The sequence below is a fragment of the Leptosomus discolor genome, unplaced genomic scaffold (genome assembly GCF_034619465.1).
Source record: "Leptosomus discolor isolate bLepDis1 unplaced genomic scaffold, bLepDis1.hap2 HAP2_SCAFFOLD_261, whole genome shotgun sequence".
Taxonomy (NCBI): domain Eukaryota; kingdom Metazoa; phylum Chordata; class Aves; order Leptosomiformes; family Leptosomidae; genus Leptosomus; species Leptosomus discolor.
In genome coordinates this window covers 1-12,811 of record NW_028237960.1, presented here as the reverse complement: position 1 = coordinate 12,811, position 12,811 = coordinate 1, and the positions used below count along the sequence as shown (strand labels likewise).

The following is a 12,811-nucleotide window of genomic DNA, read 5'->3' as shown; positions in this document are numbered from 1 at the left end:
TCATGATTGGGGGCTGTGAACGGTGACTTCCTTCCCCCCCCCCCCCCCCCAGTCTTTAACACCGTTCTCTCCCCTGCAAGAGACTCTGTATTTAAAAGTTAGTTCGTTTCCTCACAACTGTGTGTGTATGTCAGTAAAATTGAGTTCTGCTGACTGAAACCCCCAAAATGACACCTGTCTTACAGATCCGGACTATTTCTGGACAGGTGTTCCTCAGAGGCAAATGTTGTGGGCATACGGATCACCCGCACTTCATCCTCTGACAAGACAATCTGCTGAGACAGGGGGGAGCTGGGGGCGGGGGGAGGTACAGGGTCGTGGGGTTTTTTTGGTGTGATTTTGGGGGGGGGGGGGTGTGGGTTTGGGTGAGGAGTGTGGGGTGGTGTTGGGCGAGCAGTGCTGCTGTGGTTTGTGGGTGCGGGGGTGTCGTGTGGTTTGTGGAGGCATGTGGTTTTGGGGGAAAAAAAAATAAAAATGCGGTGCTGCCTGGTGGAAGCCCGCAGAGCTCTTTTGCTGCCTGGCCTCTGCTTTCCCTTTCCTTCACTCCTCTGTCACAGCTGTAATTGGTCTTCTGAGATGACCCAGAGGACGATGAAGTTACTCGCCTGTGTAACTGTGCTGGTAATACCAGGAAGGGGAGTGCTTGAGCTGGTCGTGAGTACCTTGGCTGCAAGTAGAGCTTCTGAAGGAAGACCAACGAGCAGGGGAAGCAGATAGCAAGTTTCCAAAGACGTGTGCGTGCGTGCGTGTGTGTGTTTGTGAAAGCCGTCAAAGTTGTATTGCCAAACGTTGGTTTTGGCACTATGTTCCCCGTGGCTGTTTTTGGTAAACTTAAAGTTTGAGGAAATTTGGTGTCGTGTGTGGCAAAAACATGTCCCTCTGTCTGTGCGTCCCCCTGCCTAAATAGCGTCGGTCAGTAGCCTGTCCAGGGGCAGGGCTGTTGTTCCCTGCTGTCACCGTTGCAGCGGTGGTGCTGCAACTTCTAGACCTAACGGGTGGGTTTAGGAGTGGAGGGAGAACGGAACGTTTTCCGTAAGGGCTGGGGATGCCGGCCCTCTTCTCCGTCCGCCGCTTTCCCGTGCGTGTGCTGCATCGGTTTTATTTTTCTCCCTTGTTCCTGTTCTAACTATTTATGAAGCTGTGGCTGCTGTGGCTTTGCCGTTTGCGTTCCTGCATTTTCATGGCATCCTGGATAGAGATCGCCTCCGCTGCGGTGAAGCGTCAAGATGCGGCTTTCAGTTGGACGCTTCAGAAACTGCATTTGCTGAAGTGGGTGCAGGTGAGACTGGTCTGGCGCCCGCGGCCATGCTCGCAGGGCAGCTCAGTGGCTCCTCGTCGAAACGGCGCGGCGCGCGTGGGCGTCCATAGGGTCGCGCTCTGGGTCTGAGAGCGCGCCGCATTTTTGCTGTTGGAAGGCGGAAGGGAGCGTGCGCCCTGTGAAATCTGAGGAGAGTCAAAAGCCAGGAGGGACCCTGAGCAGGTTGGGTGGCCCAACTGCAGTTTTAAAAGTTCTTGACCATTTGGGGGAGCTGCCTGGAATAAATCATTCCTTTTCTGCAAGGAGGCAGTTGACGAGGGCAGGGGGGTCACTGTACTCTTTAACGAAAATATTCGACTTGGGATATAGGTGTAGGGTGAGGTATATAGGCATAGGGCAAGGAAGTCTTGGCTCTGCATAGGCTTGAGAAAATGTACATAGCTGTCTGCGTGTGTCATCTGTGTGGATCTAGGGAAGGGAGTTCTAGTGAAACTAAAGCTGCTGCTGAGTCAAAAAAAAAAAAAAAAAAAAAAAAAGGCCGGGTTTTCTACGGAAAGCCAAAGCTCTATGGCCCGTCTCAACAGCTGGCCCAAAGGTGATGCAAAATGCTTTTTTCCTCCACTTGGCTGTAGTCTTCACAAAGCTTCACCAAAAAAGGAAGCTTTCAATTCCTAGCCCGCTTTGTGCTAAAGGGTGGGGTTTTTTGCTCTCAGCAGAATATCAGCTGCCACTGTTTCACCGTGGTCACTCTCTCTTCTGCCCTGAAAGTACAGGACTGGTGGGAAGGATCCCGAGTGCTCTGCGAGTACAACGTACACCTCCGATGAGCGTCTGCGTTTTTCCCCAGGCACTTGTAGTACGGACTTTAAAGTGAACGTGAAGAGTGCGCCGGCTCTCCTTCTCTAGTTTTTGTATGAAATATTTTAACAGAAACACTCCAAATAAGTAAGGTCTGTTCTGGAGCGCATTGTGCCTGTGCGAAGCATACTTCCCTCCGTTAATTTTCTCTTCCTGAGGGCGTGCGTAGCCTTCTGTTTCTGTGCGCTTGCTGAGAAACGATTCTCTGAGAATTGTGTGGTACTGAAAGGGGAAAAGAAACTGCGCGTAAGAGTTTGGGTGTTCTGAAGAAACAGACTTTGTTTTCGCGATGAAAGCTTTGTGCTTTTTCAGTCTGTAAGCTTTTAAAGTGTCTTATAGCGGGACGTGAAAACCTGAGGGAGAGCTGACATGTCTACTAAGAGCGATCAAGGTCAAAGAGGAGATATGGAGGACAGAACAGGACAAATTGGTGTTGCTTCCTCGTGTTTTCCGGGCTTTCCCTGCAAACATTCAAAGAAGTCGAACTTCCCATGAGAGCACGTCTTCAGAGATGACGTACTTGGCCGTAGAATTCATCGGTGACAAGACCTTTCACTTTCTTTTGAAAAAAAAAAAAAAAAAAAAAAAAGAAAATGTCGATTTCCTTCCAAACACCCAAGCAGCACAGCACCTCTTCCGAAAGCTGATGGCATTGCCGGTCTTTGGGTTCTCAGTTGTAACAGTCGAGGTACCATAAAAACATGTTCCTCCGCGTGCTTCAGTACAGCCAGAAGCATTAGCAAGTCTGCCGGTCCTTTTTGGTAGCCTTATGTATTGCAGCCCTGGGGATTTGTTTTTTTGTTCTTTTCCAGAAAGGAAAACCATGTGGGGGATCTCTTATCTCCCTGATTTTTCTGTCATAAATGAAACTTTTTTTAAAAAAAAGAAAAAGTTGGAATTGTGTAATTTACAAACGGACCTGCATTGTTTAAATTTAACTGCCAAATAGCTGCTGTGTGCGATTGATGAGGGGTGTTTAAGCAGTTTGGTATTTGTTCTATATGTTTTAAAAGAGAGGCTGCTGAACGTTACGGGTGTTTTTCCCCGTATTTGGAGGGAGTGCTCCGAAGTACTTTATTTCTGCCTGGCTTTGGATGGTGCGTTTCCCTGGCCACTCGGTGGCATCTCTCCTGGGCAGTGCAGCTGCCCAGACATCCCTGCTAATTGCGTAACGCACAAGAAAACCCCTAGTCGGATGGGAACGGTGTATTTTGGCTTCAGGTGATTTAATGGTGTCTGTTCGCAGCTAGGCGAGTGCGGTTAATACAAACGGAAAATGAAACCCTTTTGTAGTGTAAGCATTTTTATTGCCCGTCCATAAACATCCACGTGCCTTTTTAGTATAAAGTGAACTACTGAGATTTCTTCTTCATTTTTCATTGTACTCTTTAAAGTTTTACATTGTCAGCTTTATTGACCAAGGTAGCAAGACGTGCAGCAGCAGCGGCGGTGGCGCAAGGGCAGTAGCTGTTGCGGTGAGTCCGTAAGCGTAGGCTCTGATGACGGTACGGCCTCGTCCTGCGGCCTCGTGGGGTTATCTCCCCGCAGGGGTGCTGTGAGGCAGGGACAAGACATTTTCCAACGCCAGCAGGAGTGTTTGCTTTTCTGCTAAGAATGTGTTCACAATCGTCTCAATTAGTATTGTGTCCCAAGCCCAAATACAGTCTTGGTGGAGAATGGATTGAGAGCAGCCCGGCAGAGAAGGACTTGGGGTGTTGGTTGACGAGAAGCTCGCTGTGTCCCAGCAATGTGTGCTCGTAGCCCAGACAGTGAACCGTATCCTGGGCTGCATCACCAGCCGCGTGGCCAGCAGGATGAGGGAGGTGATTCTCCCCCTCTACTCCGCTCTGGTGAGACCCCACCTGCAGTGCTGCGCCCAGCTCTGGAGCCCCTTCCAGCGCTGGAAGGCAAAAAGAAAAGCCTCCTAGGAGCCTGCTTCAAAAGTGTCTTGTGTCTTCCTCCAAGAGAGGAAATGCGGGGCCTGGACACTTGCCTCTACTTCAGGGTTAGTGCTGGGTGAGCTACAGGAGCCCCCAGGCCCTCTGGGCGGCTCCCTGGCCCCCCCGTGCTGCGATATGGCCAGGGATCCAAGGCAGGGCGGGGTCTCGGCTTTGATTTCTCACCCTCATCCCTTCGTCTCCTTCACGTGGGCCTGCCCATGTCCAGTGCCGCTGGCTGCTCTGCACGCAGCAGACTGTCTGCCCCCCGGTCTCTCCGGGGCACCGCGAGACCTCCCTTGGCTCCGGGACTTCAGATCAGTCTCCTGGAGGTGAGAGGGACAGCAGAATCGCTGCCTCAGCTCTTTGTCTTCCTTGCAGACCCTGGAAGCCATGGACACGATGCTAGACACGTTGGTGCTCAACTGTTCTGCCTCCAGAGTCAGCGAGGAGCTGCAGAATATCTTTGAGGTCTGGCACGTGCAAAGAGTGGGTTTCACAGGGGCTGCTCCTCACCCTGGAGGGAGGGAAGGGATTGTCCGCTCTTGAGTGGACGGTCCCCACACCAGTGCCATGCAGAGAGAGCACACTGCAGGGAGGGTGCCCACCTCCCTTGGGTAACCAGGGGCTGCCCAGCAAGCTCTTTCGGAGCACAGTGGCTGCAGAGGCTGGCATCTGGCTACCTGCCTGGCCACAGGCTTGGCCCGGGGGTTTTGTCCCAAGCCTGCGAGCCACGCTAGGGCACGAACCCCGCTACAGGCTTTGCTCAAGATCAGAGGAAGCCTTGATGGATGGTGCGAGTCCAGCCCAGGAGTTGAGCAGTGCAGCCTCTGCTGAAGCGGGCGTCCGCTCCCAGGGCACACCAGCGTCTTCTCTCCTCCCAGATGCTGTTGCCTTTCACCACCTCCGAGAGAGAAGCTGTGCGGGAGAGGACTGTGAGGAGGATTCGGGTGCTGAGCAATTTTCTGGCCAACAATTCCACGCTGAAGGTAAGGAGCCAGGCGCCCTCCAGAGCACAGCAGAGCAGCCCGCAGCTCTCCCCGTGTGGGGCTGCTGCCCGGCTAGCTGCTTTGGGAGCCGCGGCTGGCGTGGCCCTGCAAAGCCCTGACTTGCCAGGGACCAGCCCTGGGCACGCTCTTGGGTTCGGGACTTTGGCACCAGCTGCCTGCCCTCCAGCCTTCTGCTGTTCTGCCTCCCTTGCCCAGGCCTGGCTCTACTTTGGAAGAGAGATGTGCCACAGAGTCTGCTACCCAGAAATCCGCATTCAAATCCTGGGACAGCTGCTCGGACGTCTCGCCCTGTTCCAGTTCTCCAAGGAAGAGACAAGCTGTCCCGCTTCCGATGCTCTCTTCTGCCTCAACATATTCATGCAGAAGCAAGAAAGTAAGAGACGTTGTGGTGGGCTTCATCCCTCCACACACAGACATCTCCTGACAGGTCTGCTTCTCTTCCTGACCGCCTTTACCCCTTACCGCTGCTTCCTGTAGCATCCCAGCTGTCCTTTTGCTGCAGAAGCTGAGTGCTCTCCTGAAGTCCAGGATCTGTTCTCTGCTGCTTTCCTTCCTCCCTCCTTTCAGGATCCTGAACCCCACTGTTTTGTGGTCCCCACGGCCAAAGCTACCATTGAGTGCCACGTCCCAAAGCCACACCTTCCCTCTTAGTAAACGGCTGTTCACTCTGTGCACCACCACGGCTGATGCCTCCAGCCCTGCCACAAGCGTAGCAAGAACCATGCCCCACGCTCTCCCGAAAGCTCCTTGACCGCTTCTCTCCTGCCATCTTGCCATCAGATCTCGGGGCGGTTTGGTAAGCTTGCTGGCAAAGCTGCTGTGTCTTATTGCCTCTTCTGTGTTTCCCCCACTATTTAGGCAGGTCAATGCTAAAGGCTAAAGCACCGCAGCTCCATTGGGAAGATAAGACCATCTCCTTGCTGCGTGCAGAGGGCACCAGAGACCTGGTAATAAGCTCCCCACCTTGCTGGGCCTCTTGTCCATGGCATCAGCAGGGGACGGGCGTGAGCAAAGGCATCCAGAGTCAGCGGGGCTGGCATGGCCTCACTGTCCCTGGTGTTCCTGCTGTCCCCGAGCAGGGATGATGCAAGGGCTGCACTTTGGTGTCCCGGCAGCAGCTCCAGCTCTCGTGGCCACCAGCAAGCCCTGGCTCGCTGTAGGGCCAGCACGTTGTGCCCAGGAGCCCAACCTTCCTCCCTCACTCGGGGGTGGGGGTGGGGGTGGGGGTGGGGGGTTGGGCTCGCTTCTCGTCCTCATCCTCCCCTGTGCAGTGATGGCAGCCCTGCAGCCAGCTTTCCTGTGAGCCCTGCCACCAGCACTGCCGGGCATCTCTCGCCAGGGCTGCTCGCACTGCCCATCTAAGCAGCACCACCAGGGCACTCGGGGCAGCGTGCCTTGCCTCCCTCCCTTCCTTTCGTAGGAGTTTGGAAAATACCTCCACCCTTCTGAGAGGACAGACGTCGTCCTTGTGGCCATCGAGGCGCTGGCAGACTCCGGCATCTTTGTGAAGGAAGCGAGAGAAATGCTGGGTGCGGTCATGAGGGACCCTGATTTCTGGCTGGTGGATGTAAGTGGCCTGTGGCTGGGTGCCCTGCCCATGAGCCCTGCCAGGCCTTGTTCCTCTCTCCCTCCCTTCCAAACCCAGGTGTCTCGAAAGGCAGCAGAGAGGGATGGGGAGGGCAGCTGAGGAAATGGCTGCACTCCAGTGGCAGCACCATCCTCTCCTGCGTCCCCTCTAGGTTCCACAGCTCATGAAGTGCATCCACAAAAACCTCAAACACATCAACAGGGAGTCAGCCCGGCAGAGCCTGCAGTCCTTACTTCTCCTGCTGACTGACCGGTACCCCATGCAAGTGGTCGTGAGCCTGTTGAAGCTCTCTCCACCAGAAGACAGGTACGGGCCCCAAAAGCCATGGGAGGGCTTGTTCCCTGCAGGGAGAGGCGCCCAGAGACTTTCTGGCTGCCAGACCCAAGGAATGCTGCAGGACACCCCCGAGGAGCAGGGCTCTCCTTCCCACGCTTTCCAGCCCTGGTGGCTCGGCCAGGCCCGCAGCAGCCAAAGCTGGCCGAGCCAGCCCAGAGCCTCGCCATCGCTCTCCTCCCAGCCCCGCGGGGAACACCACCTCAGCCTTCTCCTGCTGCCCAGGGCATCCCGACCGAGGGGCAAGGTCTGCATCCTGCGGAGCTGACCCCGGCCGTGCTGCTGTGGCTGAGGCAGCCCTGCTGACAGAGCACTCTGGCTAGCAGCACTGACGTGGCCACCTGGGAGATGCTGTTCTCCGTGCCCCGGACTTTGGAGAATATCTTAAAGGAGCTCCTCAGCAAGCTCCAGGGCACGGAATTACGCAGCCTGGTCCCGTCAGCCGCAGAGGACGCCTTCATCCCCCGCTTGGCTGTGAGTTCCCAGAAAAGGCCCTGATTGCCTTCAGCGAGCCCTGCAGGCTCTGCCAGTATCTCACTGCTGTGTTTGTATCAGTCGGAGGACGTTGCTGACCCGTCCCGCCTCGAGAGCCATCAGAGGCATCCAAGCCTGGCGACGGTCTCCCTCTTTCTCAGAAGCCTCATCGCGCTGTCAGGCAGACCTGACATGGTGAGCAGGGCGTTGTCAAGGGGGGAGCCACGTTGTCAGGCGGGGGCTGGGGCAGGGGGTAAGGCGGTCGCGTGGCCTCGGCCAGGAGAGACTCCCGTGCCACCGCCTGCCGGGAAGCCGGACCCGGACCCGGGGCTCGCTGACCAGAGCATTTTTGCCAGGGTGGTCTTTGACCGTTGCACCAAAAGGAAACTGCCTTTCATCCAGGCAAGAAAAATGCAGGTTCTCCTGCCGCCCGTCATGGAGGTGCTCCAGGATGGCGATGCAGATATCGAGAGGGAGGTCCTGGTGGTCTTCCGGAATGTGATGGGTCACCTGGAGAGGAAGGAGGCCAGCCCCATCGCTCTGCAGCTGGCAGAGAGGCTCCCGCCCCTCTTCAACGAGGTAAGGCTGATGTGGGAGCCTGAGCACCGTGGAGGGGTGCGGGGCAAGGACAGCTGCCCTTCAGCCCAGCCCTGCGGGCAGGGCCTTCTGCCCTCCTCGCTCCCCTGGGCTCTCGTGGGATGGCTTCTGGGCTTTGCAGCCCAGCCTGGCTTCCCCAGGCAGGCGGATGCCTCCGGGCAACCTGAGCCCCCTGTGCTGGGGCCCAGCCTGGCCCCTGTGCAAAGCACCTGTAGGCCAAGAGCCCCAAGGGCTCCCCAGCTGTGCCGCCAGGCAGGAGCGGAGATTCCCACAGCTCCTGTGTGCACAGCTCGACCCTGGAGCACCTCCCCTCACATCTGCCATGCTAATGCTCACAGTAAGCAGGGAGTGGCTCTTTCTCAAGTCCCCCTCAAGTCCTTCTCCCTACCAGGAGTCCAGCCAGACAAGAGAGCTCTCCATCAGCCTGTTGAGAGACGTGCTGGAGACTGTGGTGGGGGACGACCGGAGGAGGATGAAGAAGAAAGCGCAAAGGGGCCTGCTGCCATTGTTCTTTCACCTGCATGACGGGGCTGACACCGTGGCCAAGGCAGAGATTCCAAAGCTGGCAGGGCGTGCTGACCCCCCGGGCGAGCGTCAGGGGCAAGAGCTGCTGGCAGGCAGATGCTGGGAATGCGTGTCGCCTCTGGCTCCCACTGCCCAAGACACTGAGGACAGGGCAGAGCTGCCGTCCGTCCCTGCACGGGTCCCACCACGGCCTTCCTCATCCCCCAGTGCCTCTTGCTGCGGAGGTGGAAGGGCAGGCGGGGTCCCCTCCCAGCTACGCTCCCTCCGTTCAGCCCTCCTCCCGCGCAGCCCTTAGGAAGGGTCCCTGCAGACCCAGTGTGAGCAGGGGCAGAGAAACTGGCACGGACATTTCCAACACCTGTGCCCTAGCTGGTCCAGCAGGGCTCAGCAGCAGCCCGTGGCCACTGAGACCTGAACAGGCGCATCCCTGCGGGTTTTTCAGGCTGTCCCTGGAGGTGTTGGAGGCTGAGGCTTTGAGCCTCCGTCCCTGTCCCCCAGGCCTGTGCCCAAGGGAGCCCCAGAGGCTGGTTTGGGCCAAGGCGTGTCCCAGCTTCCCGAAAGGGCAGGATCACCCCAGGAGCAAAGGCAAGAGGGGGGCGATGCCAGGTCTCCTTCCCCAGGCTGTGGTGCCGTGTCTTGACTTCTGCTCCTCTGCAGGTCTCTGGGGAAGCCCTCATCGTCGCTGCAGAGCTCCTCAAGTGGAAACAGCTCAAGCACCTTACCCAAACAGAGCAGACATGGAGAATTGGAGAGTGCTTGGTGAGTGTGAGCCCCGGGGCCTGGAGACTCTGGCCCTTGGGGGCCTCGCAGTGGCACGGAGGGCTCTCGGTACCGCTGGGACCTCTCAAACTCAGCCCCACAGGGCTCCTGGCTGGGAGACAGGAATGGCCTGGGGGGGGGAAGGAGAAAGGGAGGTGCTGGGAGGAGGGGCTGGTCCAGCCAACTGGGGAGGCTCTGTGACACGGCCATACCCTTGTGCTCCCTCTAGCTGGTGCAGAAGAGGAGCAGGGCTGAAGAATACTTGAATCGGAGCCTGCCGTACCTGCAGGACGCTCAGGCTGCCTTGCGAGAGGCAGCAGTGAGGTTCATCGGTGAGCCAGATCCCCCCCGAGTGCCTCTTTTGGCAACCTGGCCCCAGTCCCTGCTGCTGTACTGGCAGCAAGGAGGCAGCCCTGTGCCTGCCAGAGCCCCAGCTGCCCCGTGCAGGGCTTGGCCTCCCTCTCCCACCCCTGCCCGGGCAGCTGGGCTCCGTGGCCGCCTTGCTCTGTCCCACCCGCCTCGGGCACTGGTCTTCCTTGGGCTCTGCCCTGATGAGGGGGAGGAGGGCGTGCAGCCAAGGCGGCAGGGCGGGCTGCTGTGCTGCTGGGAGCACGCTGGGGAGCGGGAGGTCTGACGACGCCCTGTGCCTAGGGCTCGCCGCGCGGCACCTGAGGGACCAAAGCAAGGAGAAGCGGGCTGAGATCTGCAGCGGCGAGTAGGGGCAGTGCCGTGTTGGCCGGGGCTGGTGGGGCAGGGGACAGAGCCAGGGCAGGGGGCTGCCCTGCCCTGCCTCGCTCCAGGGAAGCGGAGGGGCATTTGGGGCATTCCTGGGCAGTGGCTCTCTCCTGGCCAGGGGAAGAGGCGAGTGGGGCTGGCATGGTCTGGAGGGGATGCCTGGGGCTCTCTGCAGACACGAGACTTCATCTCAGCTCCATTTCTTTGTGTCGCAGCGCTCAAACCCTTGGAGGAAGACGTCGAGCCCTCGGTCTGTTCACTGGCGCTCCAGACCGTGCTGATCGTGAGTTCTCCAAGGAAGCAGCCAGCATCAGGATGGACTCGGGTGCTGTGCTGCTGGCCCTGCAAAGCCAGGGAGGGGTGAAGCTGTCCTTGGGAAAGTGGAAAATGAAAGCTGCATCAACCAACCCGGTCCCCTGGTATCTTTCACGCGGGGAGCGTCCTTCACGTGCGGAGCGGGCACCATCATTCCCCGTCTCTGCCGCTGACGGAGGGACAGGCAGCTCGCGCCTCGGCACACCCCTGGCTGCAGTCGTTTGACAAGCTTCCCCCTCAGCCAGGCTTTCCCCCCAAAGTAGCTGTGTTTGTTCACCCCCTGGGGAAGCCTGTTCTTAAGGGGGGGGCGAAGGGGAAAGGGCAGCCCCCGAAGGAGCGCCCACCACATCCTTCCCTTCAAGATGCTGCGTTTCTACAGACTGTTTCATTTCTCAGTTTGCCCTGAAGTTTGACTCTTTCCCTGAGGCAGAAAGAGAAAAACGGGGCTTGTGGGAACCACGGAGAGCTCTTTGCAGAAGTTCGGGACTTAGGCAGTGACCAAAGCACGTTTCCGAAGACCAGCGGTCCTGTTTCCTGGTGAGGCTAGCAACAGGAAGTAGTCTGGCCACAGCTTGGAAACGCGAGAGTTGTGACCGTAGGGGTGTTTCTGGTTCTTTTGCGCCCTGCCGCTCTGTTGGTAGTTTCGAGGGTGACGGCGTTTCCTAGTTGCCGCGACTCCGTGGTGAAAGACGCCTTTTGATTTTCCACGCAGCCTGGAAGCGGAGAAGAGGAAAGGGACAGACAGCACGTTGTTCCCTCCCCCACGTCTGCTATGGCGTCGGGGAGGCGATTCTCCAGGCCTGCAAAGAGAAGCGCCTGGAAGAGGCCTGGCACTTGTTTGGGAAGGGAGCTGCTGTGCTGGTGTCTCTGTGGGGCAGGAGGTCCTCGGGCTGGCCTGGACCCCCGCTGTGGTCCACAGCCCTCGTGGGTGGGCGAGGGGGCGCTCGATGGTGCCCCTGGCCCTCCCCTGCAGTGCGTCCGGAGCCGGCCGCGCCCAGCCCGGGGCAAGCTAGGCCTCCCCTCCCAGAGGCTGCCCCTGTTACTGAGGCGCAGATCCATCTGTGGGTCACCCCTGCTGGTCCCTGCAGCAAGCAGCTGTCGCTGACGCCCTCCCGAAACCTCGCCTGTCTGGCCACCTTGCAAGCGGATCTGAGGGCGGTTAAAGTCCCCCATGAGTACGAGGGCGTGTGACAGAGGCAGAGCAGGGCCAGAGAACAGCAACGAAGCCAGCAAAGGGTCTAGAGAACAAGCCTAATTAATCATCGCGATGGCTGGGGCCGGGCAAAACTCCGGAAGGGAGCAAGAGGCGGCAATGTCGTCGTGGCCTCGGACTGGGAGCAGGCAGCTGTCTCCTCCGAGAGCGAGGGGCTAAGCTCATGTAACTGTGCCGGCGGACCGCCGGGGTTGCTCCTTGGCGTGATTCCGTTTGAGGCAGCTGTGTTCTGGGGGGGGGAAAGGCGAGGGCGATAGTCCTCCGGGCCGAGCCCAAGGCCCCGCCCCGGGCTGCGGGCCCTGCCGCAGGCCGTGAGGGCGCCCTGTCCCCATGGCAACGGGACCGCGCGGCCCCGCCGCCAACGGCCACGCTTTTGCCGCCGTCGCTGCTGCCACCTGACGACCAACGCTCGGTACTGCAGCCCGGCGTCGCGCATGCGCCTTCGTTGCTCGCTCGCTCGCCTCTCCCCCCCAGCAACAAGCCTTGGGTTCTGCAGCCTGGGCGCTGCACTTGCGCCACGGCGCCCGCATTCTCCGCGCTGCCGCCCGCCGATAACGGCCATGCGATGCCGCGGGGCCCGCGGGGCGGTGCCCGGCGCTGGCCGCTGCCTCCCGGTCGGGTCGCGCCGCTGCCGCCCCAGGGGCGCGGGGCCGGCGGGCGCCTGGCGGGCGCGTTCGCGGGAGCAGTATGGCGGCGGGTGAGGGCCGAGGCCGGCGGTGAGGCGAGCCAGCCCCTCCGGCGGGTGCGGGGGTCTCTCGCGGCCGCTGGCCGCCCGGGGGCGGCGGGACGGGAAGCCTCAAAGCCCGTGCTGCGGCGGGCTGCCGGTCTGCTCAGGGCGAGCCGGGTCAGGGCAGCCGCAGGGAGCTCCCGGAGCTGGTGCAAGGGAAGAGGGGAAGGAGGCGGACGCCCCCCGCAGGCGCCGGCGCCGGGTGCCCCCCCCAACTCGACGGAGCTCCGCCTGAGCTCCGCCTGAGCTTCCCCTGGCCCCGCTCGCCCCGTGCAGCTGGGGCACTGCCCCGTGCACCTCCCCTTCAGCCGGTCCCGTAGCCCCACGCCGCCTCCCAGCCCTGTGCCGGGCAGGGAACGTGCGTGACTCTGCCTTCGTGCGGGTGCCGTCTTCGGGTTTGGGGTTTTTTTTTCTTTAAAAGCGTCAGTTTCCTCCCGAAGACCCAAGCAGCACAGTGCATGAGAGCTGCCTCTTGCCTTGAC

General features: G+C 59.4%; 2 protein-coding genes across 2 annotated transcripts; both read left to right on the top strand.

The window, feature by feature from the left end:
* Positions 1–4,055: 4,055 nt before the first annotated feature.
* On the top strand, positions 4,056–6,615 carry LOC147412303 (maestro heat-like repeat-containing protein family member 7; the record flags this gene model as incomplete). The annotated part of the gene is made up of 6 exons (XM_086481499.1): positions 4,056–4,121; positions 4,435–4,524; positions 4,938–5,042; positions 5,259–5,436; positions 5,922–6,010; positions 6,484–6,615. Coding segments are annotated over exons 1-6 (627 nt in total), but the record flags the coding sequence as incomplete, so codon positions are not given.
* Positions 6,616–7,378: 763 nt separating this feature from the next.
* LOC147412302 (uncharacterized) lies at positions 7,379–10,044 on the top strand. Its single transcript, XM_086481498.1, has 6 exons — positions 7,379–7,458; positions 7,540–7,653; positions 7,861–8,037; positions 8,447–9,339; positions 9,569–9,671; positions 9,991–10,044. The coding sequence occupies exons 2-4, from the start codon at positions 7,651–7,653 to the stop codon at positions 8,873–8,875; spliced, it is 609 nt and encodes a 202-aa protein (XP_086337624.1). The 5' UTR covers positions 7,379–7,458; positions 7,540–7,650; the 3' UTR covers positions 8,876–9,339; positions 9,569–9,671; positions 9,991–10,044.
* The last annotated feature ends 2,767 nt before the right edge of the window (positions 10,045–12,811 follow it).